General features: G+C 52.2%; 1 protein-coding gene across 1 annotated transcript in view; it reads right to left on the reverse strand.

The window, feature by feature from the left end:
* PTPRU (protein tyrosine phosphatase receptor type U) overlaps positions 1 to 17,109 on the reverse strand; it is a 273,624-nt gene that overhangs the window by 47,250 nt on the left and 209,265 nt on the right. The window contains exons 15-16 of the mRNA XM_054011788.1: positions 5,478 to 5,635; positions 1,642 to 1,832 (exon numbers count right to left, since the gene is read on the reverse strand). Coding sequence (XP_053867763.1) covers positions 1,642 to 1,832; positions 5,478 to 5,635 — 349 coding nt within the window. The remainder of the gene's footprint in view (positions 1 to 1,641; positions 1,833 to 5,477; positions 5,636 to 17,109) is intronic.

The raw sequence follows: 17,109 nt of genomic DNA on the forward strand, positions 1-17,109 counted from the left end.
CATCTTTCTGTGTGTTTGTGAAGCACCGAGAACAATGGGGTCCAGATCCCGACTGGGGCCTCCGAACACTACCCCAGTCTGAATAGTCAATGCCAATGAATCAGATTTCTGTCTGAAAACCAAATATTAATAACAACACTTTGCTCTCTGGGCAGCATCTCTCTTGCAGAAACATCAGCACAGGCTTCACAAACATCAAATCATTAACACTCACTGCCCCACCACTACTTTGTGAGCCAAGCCTGTATTATTGGTCCTTAGAAGGGGAAACTGAGGCACTGGGCGGTGACATGACTAGTTCAAGGGTATGCAGTGCAGCAGTGGCAGAACAAGGACCAGAATCCAAGAGTTCCGACTTTCAATCTGCTTCTTTAACCAGAGAACATTTCTGGGAGCTTCTGTGTGCCAGAAAAAAATTTCAGTTCCAAAAATCCCTCAGTTTCAAAGCATTACAAATTGCTTATTTCTCCAGGTCTTTCCTTACCCTTTTTTTCTCCCCATAGAACAGCCTGGTGTGTAATAACAGCAACATTCACGGATCGGAATAAGAGGCAGAAAGTGGAAGGAAATTACATGTTTTCTCCCCACCCATAATATCGAAGTGCTTTTCAAATGACTAGCTCGGAGCCCATACAGCAGTTTTTCAAGCTGCCCTAATGATTATAACTAACCAGGGTTTGTCCAATACATAAAAGAGGGGGCGAAAAGGTTCCTGCACTTGAAACAAGTGAACATTAAACAGTAATTTCACTGGGGGATTTCAATAGCCAGGCCTGTGGGACACCAAGGAATCGGGAAATCAGCCCTGCTGTGCGTGCTGTAGCAAGTGTCAGAAAGCAGATCTCACCATTATACCTACTTCAGCCTAATAGGGTAGGGATAGGAATGGAGGCATTAATGACTCTGGGGGCATACGCTCTCTGCATTAAAACAAGAGGAGACCATCTACGCTGATCAGGCAGGACGGCTGCCGCACAAGGGAGAACAGTGGGCGTCTATCACGGGGCGGAGAGAGATGCACTCAGCAGGATAGCAAGGGGTGGACCTGACATTGTCCTGAAGCCAGCCGTGCTGGGCAAAGAGCAGTGCAGCTGGGTTTGCAAAGGGGGGAGCCGTCTACAGGGGCAGATCTGGGAGGGGAGGGCCCAGCATGCGGAACGTTTCCTGGACTGTCTAGTAAACTGTGGACATGGCCTGGTTTTGGCCTAGTTTGTTTCAGGCTATGACAGCCCAGGATCCGCCGGGGCAAGAGACTCACACGCCACGCCGCAGGAAGGCTGAGGTGCCCCGCCTGCTCGTGTCTAATTTGGACCCGGATCCTCCAGGGTATTTAGGCACCTAACTCCCAGGGGAGTGAGGCCCCTAAATATCTTTGAGGATCTGGGCCCTGGTGCTTCATGAGACATCTGACCTCAAACTCCCATTATTCAGATGAGCGCTGGCCCGTGTCTGCAGCATCCCACGCTTGCAGAAATACCCCCAGGCCGGAGTCCCAGTGATCTGAATCCAGCGGTCTGCCTTTGCCCCGCCCCGTCCCTCCCCTCGGCTACGTCGGGGGTGGGGGTGGGAGGCGGGTGCAGGCGAAGGGGATAAAAGCACAGGGTGGTAGGCAGGAATTCCCGACCGCTCCCCAGCTCTCACCTCATACTCCTGCTTGAAGCCATAGCCTTCCGCTGTCTTCATCTGGTTGATGTGCTGGAGGAGATCGGCCACTCTGACGGCAGGGTGGAGCTGCCCGGTGTGGTACGGAGAGCCTTTGCGCCCGCACTGGCGCCGGGGGGAGCCTCCGAGCAAGCTGCTGGACTCGTTGACCGCACTGCTGCGCTGGTCACCTGGGAGCCGTGGGGGACAGGCACAGGAGGAGTTCAGACCACACAGCGGGCTGGTGCGCCTGGCTGATTTGCTCAAGCTAAGCAGAGTTGAGCTGGTGAGATTGCCCAGGGACGCTCAGCCTGCTGCAGGGGGCGCTCTTGCCACGTCGGACTCTCCGTTGGGGTTCTGTGGAAGCGCCCCCTGGAGGAGCAGCTGTCGCTACCCTTTGGAAGGGCACAGCGCGAGCACCAACGGCCAGTGCAGCGGGGCGGGGCGGGGTGGGGCGGGGCGGGGCCCGGTAAGGTGTTAAAACTAGCACCGTAATACTTCAATATGGCCTAGTTAAAGCAGGGGGGCGGGGGAGGAATAAGCGTGTTAATAAACAACTGCTTTGATGGGTCAAACTGTGTTCTCAATCCGTTCTGGAGGGATTCTGAGACTTTAAGGCCAGAAAACACCATGATCATCTTCTAGTCAGACCTCCTGCACAACACAGGCCAAAAAAGCAGCCCCCAGTCACTTCTCTCTGAAGCCCGCACCTTTCTGATGACTCTGAAAGGTATCCGGTCTTCTCTCACAGACTGAAAGGGATGGAGAATCCACCACCCCCCGACCTACTTTCTTCCAATGGTTAATTATCCTCACAGCTGAAACAGCGTCTTATTTCTAGTCTTGAGGTCAGCGGACTTCACTGTCAGTACTTGGTTAAGTTATTCAATACTGACACCAACGTAACTGGGAGTAGAATTTGGCCCATCTGGGCCAAATTCAGCGTGAGTTTGTATTTTTTCATGATGAGCCATCACTACCTTACTCGTTGATTAATTCTCAGGATTCCCCAGACGCTCCCACCCAAAGTTCTGAGCTCTGACTTTGCTAAGAGTCCTGTTCGATGCAGAGCATTTCTCTGGATGGCAGCATTGTGTGCCTACTGCAAACAAGTATCTCCTCTGTAAGACTGAGTTCTGGCTGTGGTTACCCGAACGCGTCTAAACAATCTTTTCTGGTTCATTCATAAAGCTCCAGGGGTTCCTTGCATCTGCTAGAAAATGCCAAATCCCCCATCCACATTTTGTGATTTCTAGTGTCTGCATCGCGGGGGTTATGAAAAGCTAATGGAGGGGTAATATGGTAACAGAATGCAGGAAACCCCATACATGAAATAGTGCAGGCAGCGTGCAAAGAAAAGCAGATGCTTTCGGTAAATGTCTTAGTCCCTGGGTAAATGATTGTCTCAGCCTTTGTGAAGTGAAACGACACCTATTGAATGGACCTCAAACATGTCATTACACTGACAGGAGAGCGACTGTGAATGGAATACGGCGATGCGGGGGAGGGGAGGGATGAAACATGGGTGATATGAACTGGAGTTTAGGATGATTTGTAGGACATTGAACACAATTAAAATTAATGAGGATAATAATTTGCAATTATGCACAATAGCTCCTTTCAGCCAAGGACCCTTACAGCCATTCACTAGCTGTGCTCTCACATCACCCTGTGACAGCGGGAACTATTATTTACTCAATTGACAAATGGGGAAACTGAGGCACGGGGAGGGGACGGTCACACAGGAGGTCTGGGACCGAGCTGGGACCTGAACCCAGGAGTCCTGACTCCCAGCCCAGCATCTAACCACTAGAGAACGCTCCCCCCATTTTATTTTCCAGGAAGGTGCCTGGTGCCTGCGCTGGGACTCTGGGGTCTGTTTTATTGGGGAAAGTTGATTGAGAATGTCAGGCTGTGCCAGCACTTGTCACCTGCAGGGGCTCAGCTGGGTGTTTTTTCGACACTGGTGTTTAGAGATTTGGGATGGGGCTATTTTCTTCAGTTAGGGGGGAAAGTCGGACTCCGGCTCAGCTGGCATCTGTCTGCCCCGTACCCGCTCTCTGTCGAGTGGAGGGACGGGCAGTGTCTAACATCACAGAAGCCTCTCTCTCATGCACGGCCGCCCAGAAACGAACCTAAATCCACTTCTGGCCAAAGCAGATGCAGCCCCATTGACTCTGGCATGTGTAAGACAGCGGTGAGTCTGGGCTGCAGGCTCTCCGATGCTTGGAGGAGAAAATGCTCATATAAACCAGTCTCGTTAAGAGCATTTCAAGAAGCCACAATAGGGCAGTAGCTCAAAAATAATACACCTATCCAGATATATCAAAGGAGGAAAAGGTTGCCCTCTGGGCTTCTATTATCTGTGAGACAATGCTGGGAACCATATTAATCCTGTCTTTTGCACAGGGAAGATGGGAGCAAGCAGCATCTTGAAGTTATAGTAACAGATGTTATTAGCATATGGTTGAAACTAGGGCATAGAACAAATTATTTTACAACTAAATCAGCCTAGAAATGCATACGCCAGCGGGTGTGAAATTATCAGTCTACCTCTAACATGAGCACCGTGTACTTTTCACCCTGCAAGCCCCACGTCTATTCAGAACAACAGAAAGTGGTCCGTGATATACTCCACGCTCGGCATAAGTTAAACGCCTGGATCCAAATCCACCCAGGGTTTCTCAGAATTCCAGTCTGCATCCAGATCTCCGTTTTGTGACACATTGGGGCCGACTGAAACCATCGTTCACAACTTGGAGCAGGGGGGCTGAGAGCCGGATCTGAATTTTGCAGCTCAGACCCCACCCACCTGCTTTTTCCAATGGAGTTACGTCTTGAGGGAGTTTGGCGTATTATAGACAGGGCTCTACACACACGAGTGAGATCGCTCTGACAAGATTGCTGCCCCCGGGGATAGAGAGAGGGCCAGGGACCCTTTCAGCGTGTGAGGACCTGCCGTATTGTTTGCACAGACTGAAAGGGGTGCAGGTATCCACAGGCAGACGCGTGCTTTCCAGGGCCAGGTTAAAAAATGAGTCAAGAGCCCAGGTGGATCCTGCAGTCGAGCTGATCTATTCGCATGGGCAGTCACTGGTGCCGGGCACCAGAGCCCTGGCAGGCTGTACAATCTGTGCAGTCCCGGTGGATGAAGATGGTATGACAGCAATTGTAGCCCATGGGGAAGAGCCTCGTTAGGGGAAATCTGATTCCCAATCTGGCAGCAGGAAAGAAGCTGAGAGGCAGCGCTGTCTGGGAACTAGGGCACTCAGAAGACCTGGATTCTCTTCCAGGCTCTGCCATTGATCTGCTGTGGGACCTTGGACACCTCCCAGCTCTCTTTTCCCTCCCACTCTTCATTTGGCCTATTTAGATTGTAAGCGCCTCACAGCGGGGCTTGTCTCTCACTGCGCGCGTACAGCCCCTAGCGCAGTGGGGCCCGGATCTCGAGTGTGGCCTCTCGGGGCTACCGTAACGAATGACGATAAGCTGCGTTCGGTGGAGGAGCCCCGCACAGGCAGATGAGAGTGGGGTCGTGATACACAGTCAATGGGAGATTCACGGACAGCGCAATGGTGGATTAGCCAGGCGGCTGGCTAATCACGGTCGTGCAGCTCAGATTTGTGAACCATTTGTAGCACCACGTTATTGTTGAAACAAAAACCCAATTCACTTTGTTCTCGAGCACTTTAGCACACCACTCGGTGCATACCAATGACTCCTCTGAGTGGGGAGGGCAGGACGGACAGGTGCCGAACCGACCCTTCCATTCTATACAGGATATTATACCACCCCCGTCACCGTAGCCTCTGGGCACTTTCTTGCCTAATCCTTACCCCTGTTGCTGCAGTTGTGCGCATCCATGAAGGACAGGCCCAGCCTCTCGTCCTCCTGCAGGGTGCTCTGGTCTGTGAAGCTCCGGTCGATGGCGCTCATCATGTGGGTCTTCTCGTGGCGGTAGTTGATAGTAGCTTTGGTCATGTTGACGGGTTTCCTATAGGAGGGTTACAAAGCAAACACATGTAATGCTCAGCCACACGGTTATTTCCAAGCACAGGCTCCGATTTAAAAACCACGAGCCTGATTTTCACCTGGGTCACCTCTCTCAGGGGCTGCGGGGCTAACCCCAGCAGTGCTGGCCTTCCTGCCGGGGCTCTGAAACCTGGGGAGTCCAGGCCCCAGCCCAAGCAGAAATAGCTACACTGCCATTTTTAGCCCAGTAGCCCGAGCCCTGCAAGCCGGAGCCAACTGACCCAGGCTCTGGGACTCAGGGCCAAAGGTTTTCCTTCGCCATGTAGACGTACTCAGCGAGTGTTGAGCACCGGCCCTGTGAAAACCAGGCCCCATTCCAGCATCCCAGGTTGGGTGCCCAGAATCTCCAGGCACTTGTGACTCTCTGGGCCTATTTGCTTAGCCGGTTCGCAAACAAACGAAAGGGAATCGGACAATGGTGTCCAGCCTCGGATCCAGCCAGGCACCGAAACCCCTGACAGCCCAAAGGCCCAGATCCCCAAAGGCCTGTGGGCTCCTAAATTCCATGATGGACGGTAAGGAGCCTAACTCCCTTGGAGGATCCAGGACTGAGCACTCAGCAGCACCCATTAAAAGGTGACATTTTCCCAAGCACGTAAGTGACTTAGGAGCCTACGTGCAAAATGAAACCCAGGGGAGTCTCCTGGCCACTCTGCCCCTCTGAAATTCAGCCCACTGATTCGGGTGCCTACATCAGAACACCTGAGCCTCACTTTAGGGCCCCATCCTTTAAATCTTGACCTCAGTGCCTATTTTGGTGGCCTTCATGTCAGGGGCCCAGCTGGCGCCACCCCAGGGCTGATTTTCACAGATGCTCAAGCGTGTGTCGCCCCCCCCCCCCCCCCGGACTCCAACTTAGCACACCTGCAAATCAGGCCCTGCGTGCGACATGTTGGGTTCCCCAAAAGTGAGGCTCCTAAAAGGAGTGGGCGCATTTGAAATCTTGGGCCTGAATTGCTGGTGAAACCCACAGTAGTTTCGGCTCCTCCCCTCCCGCCGTGGCAGCCTGCCGAGAGGCCGTGGGGGTGTTGACTTGTTGCGCTGACCAATATTGTCACACGTGCACCCTGTCCGTCTGTTAGCTCTCGTCTGATACTTGCAAGCTCTTTGGGGCAGGCTTTTTGTTCGGTGTTTGTACAGCGCCTAGCACAATGGGATCCTGGTCCAGGACTAGGGCTCCCAGGCTCTACGGAAATACAGAGCATAAAAATGAAGGAAGCCCTGGAGTTAGAAATGGAAAAGGGCCTCGGAACTCACACAGCCGTTGTTAGCTAGCCCCGTTCCTCTCACACAGGCGCCTGTAAATCATGAGTTGCGTTTTGCTCCCTGCAGTCCAAGCGGAAGGAAGACACCAGCCTAAGAGAGAGGCTGGTGTCCCACTCATCCCCTCTCTCCTCGACTCCCCAGCGCTCCCTGGATTGCCGCTCTCAGAACTCCTTCGCTGGGCCCCAGAGCAGGTAGAGGAGAAGCTCTCTGCCGTGACACGACAGGCTGGCAAACGGTGCTGCTTCCAAGCTGCCGGCCCTGGGTCCCACGGTGTGTTAACCACCTCCCATCCTCACCCACAGCACAGAGGGGTAGAACATCATTCACGGCAGTGGGGTCAGACCTACTGAACCGGCTGTTGCAGGGGACAAAAGGAGCCAGGCTCAGCCACCCCCAGTACAATCAGAGGCCTATTTTCTGTACGAGGTGACCACATTTGCCAGGTGTCCGGCGATGCCCAGAAGACAGTCGAGGGCAGCACAAGCCACCGCCCCGGATTGTGGCAATCTCTGAGCAACATGGAGGCATCACAAGAATCCTCCCAATGCAGCTCATTCCCCACAGAACACGCCTCCCTTCCCAGACAGTCACTCTCCCATCCTTGCTCCTGTGGGGGATTCCCTTCCCCTGCACCCGGCAAGGCTCCAGGACAGCTTGTGCCGGGGCCCAGCTCACCCCCCCCACACACAGGCAATTACTGCCCTTAGCCCCTTCCCTGGAGCACAAGTTGCTGCTGGGGAAAGCTGCCCCTTCCCCACTTCCAACTGCCCGGGGAGGGTGGAAGGAAGCAGAACATCTGCATTGTGCGAAGGCTTCCCCCCGCCCTCATCTAATAAGTTCCTGCCCATAATTCTCAAGGCCTTGGCTTGCCTGTAGTGATATTCGTTATTGGGAAAGCGTGGCCAGCTGAACAGGAATGCAATGGGCAGGGAGGCCTTCTGAATGACTCCGGGCACTCACAGCTGGTGTTGTGCTAAGCAACCCTCACTATTACTGTAGTTAGCCGGCAAGAGGAGCTATTTTCCATCCCTCTCATTCTGGGGTACATGTTCCATACTCGAGGCACCAAAAGCTGGGGCAATCCAGCCTGCAGACTGCTGCCGTGACCCTTCTAGCTTGATACAGAATAAACATTGGGGGGGTGGGGGGGACTGTCATAACTATAAAGGGAAGGGTAACAGCTGTCCTGTGTACAGTACTATAAAATCCCTCCTGGCCAGAGACTCCAAAATCCTTTTCCCTGTAAAGGGTTAAGAAGCTCAGGTAACCTGGCTGGCATCTGACCAAAGAACCAATAAGGGGACAAGATACTTTCAAATCTTGGGGGGGTGGGGGGTGGGAGAAGGCTTTTGTTTGTGTTTTTTGTTTGGGAAGTCATTCGCTCTTGGGACTGAGAGGGACCAGACATCAATCCAGGTTCTCCCCATCTTTCTAAACAAGTCTCTCATATTTCAAACTTGTAAGTAAAAAGCCAGGCAAGGCGTCTTAGTTTTACTTTGTTTTCTCAACTTGTAAATGTACCTTTTACTAGAGTGTTTATCTTTGTTTGCTGTACTTTGAACCTAAGACTAGCGGGGAGTCCTCTGAGCTCTCTAAGTTTGATTACCCTGTAAAGTTATTTTCCATACTGATTTTACAGAGATGATTTTTACCTTTTTCTTTAATTAAAAACCTTCTTTTTAAGAACCTGATTAATTTTTCCTTGTTTTCGATCCAAGGGGGTTGGATCTGTATTCACCAGGAGTTGGTGGGAGAAAGGAGGGGGAATGGTTAATTTCTCCTTGTTTTAGATCCCAGGGGGGTTGGAACTGTATTCACCCGGAGTTGGTGGGAGGAAGGAGGGGAATGGTTAATTTCTCCTTGTTTTAAGATCCAAGGGGTTTGGATCTGTATTCACCAGGGAATTGGTGAAGGTCTCTCAAGGCTTCCCAGGGAGGGAATCCATTGGGATGGTGGCAGCGGACCAAAGCTAAGCTGGTAGTTAAGCTTAAAAGTTTTCATGCAGGCCCCTACATTTGTATCCTAAAGTTCAAAGTGGGGATACAGCCCTGACAGGGACCTTCAGAGCCTTGGGAGGCTAACAAGAGGAGAGATTGAACTACAGCTGGTTGAAAAATGGTGTCAACATTGGGAGAAAGTGCTTCGATTGCTTCTGGTTTGCAGGGTTCGAAACGGAGCATGAGCTCAGGTTTGCCATGTTTTGTAAGAAATATTTTTTTGGAAAAAAAAAATCAAAACATTGATTTTTCCTTTCCCTTTCCCCTTTCCCCCCTGAGTGATGTAAGCGTTGGAAGGTTCCCGCCCCCGTTTTCATTTTTCTTTTGCTGCTGTTGCTTTTCCCACATTAAGGCAGGTGGGGAAAGTTACAGCACGGAAAAGGAAAAAGGCAAATAGATCAGATGAAATGCAGAATTTAAGCCCTGATCTGCCACCATTCACATGCATACTGAACTCTACTGCTGAGAGCAGCTCCATTGATTTTCACCCAGAGGTAAGTTAAGGAGCTGTACAAGTCTTCGCAAGATCAACACCCGAGGCGCCATTGAGTCCATACATTCACTGGTGAAAAGTGGGGGACGGGGGATGGGGAACCTGACAATTCAAAATGTTGAGTTTTGCTGAAAAAACAGAACTTTAAAAAAATATATATACACACAGCTTTTCGCTAACATTTTTTGTTTTAAAACGCCAAATTCTGGTTTAAAAAAAGCAACATTTTTTGGACCCGCTCTAGTCTGCACCAAACATTTGGGGGGCTGAGGGCGGGGGGGGGAGTTGGAATCCAGTCCCAGAGCTAGGTCTAGACCTTGTACCTGGCAAAACTCCAGATCGGAACCTCCCCAAGCCTTAGATGGTCCAAAATCCAGATCGGCGTTTAAAGGTTGCAGTCTGAGCTCCCCTCCAAGTCTAGCACACCTGGGGCTGAGCCTGACAGGCCATTGGTGGGGAGAGGAGCTGTTGGCTGATGGAACTGGATTTCAGGCAACTTTAGCCTCTGAATCCAGTCTGCACTGATCCCCCGCAACAGCAGCTGTAGAAGGACAATAATGCCAGCTGCGGCTTCCCCCTGCCAGTGAGCGCTGCCAACAAGAAACTTCCTCCCAGGAAGGAGAGGCACACAAGGAAGGCTTGTGACACAGCATCTCGCTGAAGTATGGACTGGACTCCCCGTGAAATGGGAAGGGTTGAAATTACACGAGAACCAGCTTTTCAGTTACACCATCAGAGGCTTTTGCACTAGAAGGCTTACTCTGTGACAAGACGCCCCCCTGCAGTAGTTACAATGTAACACATCCATCTCCTCCCACCCCCAGCAGTAATTACCATGTAATATGATCACCACTCCCTCCACCCATGCAGCAATTACACTGTAACACAATCCCCCCCTTGCAGGAGTGACAATGTAACATGCCTTTGAGTTGCCGTTACAATATGTCAGATAAAGCCAAGGCCAAAACAAAAAACATAAGGGGGTCCCGTTGATCTCGGGTGAAGCTGCACTGGATTCGGAGATAAATTAGATCCTCCGGGCCAGATTTTCACAAGAGCTCAGCAACAGGTTTTCACGTGCTCAGCACCCACAATGGAGACCAGCCTTTCCAAAAAGCCCAGCTCTCATTTAGGCAGAGCCAGATTTCCACAAGCGCTCAATGCCCCACAGCTCCCACTGGGATGCGTATGGGCTGATTTTCATGGGCTCAGCCCCCATAGGGGGGAGCCCAGCACCTAAAGGGTGAAGGGATCGTAAACCTTGGGCTTGAGGGTTTAAGCCAATCGCTGACATCAGAGACATTAAAAGCAAGCTGCATCCACACCGTGCCATGCCGCTATAGTGTCGGTGAAAGGCTCTGGCAGAGGGAAGGCGGCGAGTGAAAGCTTCGGCAGTGGGGACGCGGCAGAGACTTTCAACGCTGCCTCCCCCTGCCAGAGCCTTTCCCCGCAGTCTTTTCTTGCAGCAGGGGAAGGCTCCGGCCGTAGGACACTACACCGCTAAAAACAGACCAGAAGGCACAACTTGGGTGAGCAGAGAACCATGTAAGGTATGTTTTCCAGCAAACAGCCTTCAGGCATTTCCACTCACCTAAGCCTCCCCAGCTAGACTCCCACACTCGGGCAGCTGTGCGGGTGTGTACACTGCACACAGCCAAAAGAAGCGTGCGGTGTAGACATACCCTCAGAGAGGATAATGCAACAGCTGGACCTGGGGTTGATGGTTCCTGTGTTCCCATAATGCTGAGCTCTTTTGGAAATGGGTCCCTGTATGTTTTCGGTGCCATCTGGAAGCCTGTGAATACTTCGGAAGCATTTTTTAACAAGCCAAAGAGGCACTTAAAATTTACTTGACAGAGAAAGAAACTTGCCGGAGCAGAGAGCGGCAGAGCGAGCGAGAGAGAATGACAATTACTTACGGGTAATAGGAATAGGAATAGTAGTTCCTCCTGGCAAGCGTGCAAACAAAGAGAACAGCAGAAATTGCATAAGCAGCTTTTCTCCAGAGTAATGAAGGGGGAGGTTTATTTGGAATCTCAGATGACAACAAGCCAAAGATTGCTCCATTCACCATGCAGTGGATGGGTGCCGAGGCAGGGAAGGCAAGAGAGAGGGGAGGGGGAATGACAGAAAGAAAGCGAGTTGCTGGAAATGAAAGGCAACACATCTGCATGCTCACAGCTGGCCTGAGGAGACGCAAGAATCACCTTACAATAAATCATTCTATTCAGGACAATAATGTGAAGCACACACACACACACCCCCCACCCTCCTTCATCCCCCACCCCGCCCAATGAGACCAGGCATGTTCAAAGGGTCACGGGCATGCTCTTCTTATCTTTTTCTCCTGGGAACTGGCTTGTAACCGGGCAGCGAGAACAGGTTCTTTTGGAAATGCACTCGCCCCCAGGGGAGCCGTTTCTCACCAGTTCCCCTCTCAAAAGGACCTGTCAAATTGCACTGGCTTTTTCCTTCTTTGGTGGATGATTCTCCATCTCCCCCAACACACCCGTGTCTCCACACCTGTTGTGTTCTAGGAGTGGGGTGCAGGACAGACACAGAGCTCTGCTATAAAGAGCAGTGTGTGCACACACACTCCTGTGGTATTGCAGGAGTGGTGACAGTACATGCGCAAACACACACATTATAAGCCTGCTTATATAACCTTTAAAAACTATTTCTCTCTAACCATGATGCCACTTCTCCCTCTTTCGGCTCCATTAGGAGTGCAGCAACAGGCCTGGCTCTCTTTCTGGCCAGTAGAGAAATCCCTCCCTCACCCCCCCGGGAGATGGAAGAAAACAGCTGAGAAGTTGTGTGCGCCTTTAGTCATAAGAATTATTAATGGAGAGTCCCACTCACTTCCCATGGGAGCACAGGGAAATCTCTGCTATTTTTAATGATGATTAAAGTGCATCACAAATGGCCTTTCCTTCCACACTCCATCACCAAAATATTTACTACAGACAACAAATGATCTAGGTATTTTTGACCAAGCCATGCTGTTAGAAAAGGCAGCCCAGGGCAGAGTGACAATGACCAAATGGTTACAGTGTAACTACAAAACTGATTACCCCACATGTGCCAGGGCACCGCCATGCCAATCATTAACATAAACAACAATGGGAGTCCATTAAACCAAAATCAAAGCAGTGGTTATCTGCAATGCTGATCCTTGGCGAGTGCTGATGGGAGGGGACTGAGATAAACTGTTAGAGAAATCCTAGGGGTGGAAAGAAGCCCAGTGCAGAGAACCCTGCCAACCCCAACGACCCCGAATAGCAATGACAGCTTGTGCTCTAAAATCCTCCGGAGATCACCTATGCTGCAGAGTTCAGCCTAACCCCAGACCTGGCTAGAGCTGCTCGGGAACCAGATTTTCTATTCCATGGAAAAATGTGCAACATTGAAACATAATTCCTTCCGAACCAAAAGGAAAAGCCAGAATTGCAAAAGTTCCTGCAAAAATGGAATCTTTGCAGGGGAGGGGGGAAATGGGAAGAATCAGAACAGAATTTTTCAAAAAACGCAGGGCAGCCAGGGAACGAGGGAGCCGGCCCCTGAGCAGCTGGGGAACCAGGTAGCTCACCTGCACCACACAAGCAGCCAGAGAGCCAACGAGCCAGCCTGCCAGGGAGCTGGCCAGCCTGCTGAAAAATCTGACTGATTCAACACGTTCCTGTGGAATCAGCATTTCCCTGAGGCAAACCGTTCTGCAGAAATTTTTTGGACCAGCTCTAGCATCCAAACAGCTTTGAATTTCAAGCAGCCAGACTGAGATTTGAAGTCTGTGGCTCAGATCCATTTTTAACTCAGCAGCGTTGATTTCTAGGTGTAGAAGCAAATCAGTTTTCCAGCCCCCCCCCTGCTAAAAACCTACAGACCCCACAGCGATGGAACAATACTCTGCCCTGCTCTACTTTCGCAGGTACTTGCTTGGGAAGGAGATGGCTGGCAAGGGTCAGAGCGAGAGTTTAAAATTCTGCTCAGAGCCTCAAGAACCTGTTCCCAAGGGCCAGACTCTGATCTCCATTACGCTGACAAAATCCAGAGTAATCCCACTGAAGTCAATGAGGTTACTCCAGATTTACACAGGTGTCGTTGAGCTCTGACCCTTAGCCGCTAAGAAGAACAAATGTGGGTCTAGATCCTCAGCTGGTGCAAATCAGCATTGCTCCTTTTAAGTCAATGGAGCTCTGTGGATTTACATCAGCTCAGGTTTTGGCCCATGGTCTTTTCCTCCTGGCTCTTAACATACTTGCCTTAAATTGCTGTTTCAGAATCCTGGAAGGGGAAGGAGTTTAATTGGTCCCCTTTCTTCTCCGGCATGACAGGTCTGCTTTTTAATGATCCCTCCAGATAGCTGTGCCTCCGGCCTCTTTCAGTAAAAGGGAGCCATTCAGACAACGGCACTCCAGCAAACAATGGGGGGAGCAGTAGCTGCTCTCTGAATGCGCCCAGCGGTGGGTGTCCTGGAAAGCCCCTGCCTCTCCCCCTGGGAGGGAACCTCACCCCACTTAGCTTCCAGAGTAAATGCACTCGGCAAATGCCACAGTCAAATCCATGCAGCTGGGGCTATTTCCAAGGCTTATCTCTCTGGCTGAGGTGCAAAATGGACTTAACTCCTTATTTACTCTGGTGTAACCGAGATCAGAATGTGGCCCCATGGGAGGATACCATCCTTTTACCAATGCATTACTATTTTCCCCCAGTCACCCCACCCCCACCCCAAATTGCTGCCTTGGACAAGAAGTATGTGGCTTGTAGGGTTGAACAATCTGATGCAGGGAGATGCTGGGAGCTTTCCCACTAGGCCTAGGCCCTACGAGGTTACTGGACATGGCTGGGATGAGGGTACAAGCTAACAGGGAACAAAGCACCAGTGCCCTCCTCGCTTCCCTCTTGTCGGTGAATACGTCTCTAATGCTCTCTCCTGGCTCTCAGCTGGCCATGCGGCTGAGGAAACAAACCCTGCTGTCGAAGGGTGGACGCGATGCCCAGGCAGGGCTCACGGGATAAAACCACCCCTTTCGTTTATTTCTTTTTCTTCCTTCTGCTTATCTGCTCTTAAACAGAGACAGAAGCAGGAGATGGGAGATGAATCCACAGCCTGGCATGCTAGGAGAAAAAACCAACTCTGAGTCGAGGGAAGGGCGGGGGGAGGACAACCAACGTCAGGCAAGAAGAGGTCCAATTTCTCTTGGAGAGATATCAGTGAAAGCACAGAGCTCTGGCTGGATAAAGCAGCAGGGAGAAAAATATCCATGAGAAAGGCAGTGAGGACCCTTTGAATACCAAGCAGGGTGTAGTGGAGCCAGGCCACAGAGAGGATGCAATGCCTTTGTGCCTACAGCCTGCATCTTCCGCTGGGACTTCCGGCTGGAACGTGAAAAGGGGGAGGCAGAAAGTGGGGAAGGCCAGGCCAAGGAAAGCCAGATTCCGTGGTGGCAGGGCAACTTGCTGTTGCTCCGGCACCTTTGGTCCCGTTGGCAACAGAGAGTGAACGTGGCTTTCCAAGTGGTCTGGCTGATCGTGGCCCACTGCACCACCAGGACTTGTGTTAGCATCTCCAGCGCTGCTCCCCGAGGGCTTGAGCCTGCCAGGGGCTGAGCCACTGGAGACAACCATGCTCAGCACCTCCAGGAATTGCTCCCCACTCTCCAGGATCGGGCCTATAGCTTTTCAGACGGTAACTTCTTTGTGCCTGTCTGTGCAGCACCCAGCACACGGGGTCCGTGGTCTTAATAACGGGCCCAGTGTGTGAAAGCATCGACCCAGCAGGATGCCAACGCAGGCCGGTGTGGACGCACACAACGGCTGGGAACAGGCAGAGTGTGATCCAGTGCTCACTCACAAGATGTCCCCCTCAGGAGCCCGGGCACAGACCAGCAGGGGTTCTTGGACAGGTCAGGACGGAAGTGCAGAAGCAGAGCTGGGGTCAGGGGTGAGGTCTGGAATAGGGAGCGCTGCAGGCCAGGCATTGGCAGAGCTGTGTGGGGAGCCCAGGACTAGAACAACGGTTGTTGCAGGCCAGGAGGGGCATTGACTGGCAGAGCTACGGGGAAGTGGAACTAGCCCTGCTCCATCCAGGACTAACAGCCTGTCTCTGCCACAAAACGGCTAAGAGGCTGTACAGGGGCTGTGACCCCAAACCTCTGTCCTCATCTCTGCTCCTTTCCCCCCCTCCACCCCACATAATCTGACTTCTTAGAGACTGGATTTTATCAGCAAGCTATCAAAAGCTATCACTGCAAGGGGGTGAGCCCTTTGCCTAGCACGCCCCTTCTAGGGGTCGTACGGCTTTGGGGCTCTGACGGAGATTTCACCGGACAGGAGCAGGGGCTTGATGTTTGTAACCCAAGCTGGTGCTTCCGATCCCCAGTCACACATCGTCCAGGGCCAAACCTCTGACACAAAATAGCCCCCACTGCTGTTTTCCTGTTAACAGAGCTCTGTGCCCCCAAAGTGCTGTGACAGACAGAGAGAGCAAACCAGTGCCAGGGAGCGGGAGGGAGGGAGGGACTCAGCTGTCAGTCGGGGGGAGAGCACTTGGCAGAACAACTCCCGTGCCGTAGCCCCTTATCACCGAACGCTCACCTTGCCTGCCTCCTGCCTAGACACCCCGTGCAGGGAGGGCCCTGCATCCTGCTGCCAGCCAACGCTGGGCGCCGGCCTCTGCCATAGCTCAGGGAATAAAGAAAGGCTCGGCCCAAGAACAGCAATGGCCAAGCAGAGAGCTCGGTGGCCTGTTCTAGCCAAGCGAGCCTACTCTGAGGGGAACTCTCAGCAGCTACCTCGGCCAAACCACCATGCAGGTACGCGACTTAAAGGGATGCTACCAAGCTGGCTTTATAATAAAGCCTGATGACCCTAGGCCATCCCACCGGAGCCAAACAGCCGACGCGCCCTGGGCTGGGCTTGGAACCACATGGGGACTCACACCTGTGACTGAGTTCATGGTGAGGGTTCAGCTTGGGGGGGTCCCTGTTTGGACTCCTGAGAGAGGCAGGACAGAGCTGGGACATGCAGATCTGAACTGGACTCAGTCCTCGGCTCTGCAACAAGCTCCTTATGTGGCCAAAGCGAGTAGCTTCGCTGCTCTGTGCCTCCGTTTCCCCATCTGCAAAATGGGGAGAATTTATTGATCCTAACAGATATGTCCCTGCTCCGCAGCGGGGCTGTGAGGATAGATTCTGTAATGCCTTAGGGTGCTCGGCTACTACAGAGGTGGCAGGCAGGCAGATAAGCAGATAAGACAGGTAAAGATCCAGGGGTGGTTGGGTCTGGGGTTCTGTTAATTAACTGACATAGGACCCACCAGCCACACCCGAATGCCCAGCAGAGGTGGAGTTACCCCTAGCGGCCACAGCTCACTGGGAACTGTGTGGATCCTTTGAAGAAGACAGGGCTGGCTGAGCCGGGGGGGTGGCAGCATTCGCTGGCACGCTTTGGCGGTCTTCTCAGTAGGCACAAAGCCCATTCCTCGCGAGCCAAGCGTGGCTGTGTGCTGGTTCCAGAGGAGATGCAGCAGACACTGCCAATTGCAGCGGCTCAACGGGATGTGGGTAAATATCCCTTTGTCTGCCAAGCCCTGCAGGACTGCAAAGACAGCAACAGCCACCCAAAGGTGCAGAGATAATGGGATTGCTGAGGGGGGCAGGGGAAATCCTCAGAACACCC

This window comes from Malaclemys terrapin, chromosome 22 (genome assembly GCF_027887155.1).
Source record: "Malaclemys terrapin pileata isolate rMalTer1 chromosome 22, rMalTer1.hap1, whole genome shotgun sequence".
Classification (NCBI taxonomy): domain Eukaryota; kingdom Metazoa; phylum Chordata; order Testudines; family Emydidae; genus Malaclemys; species Malaclemys terrapin.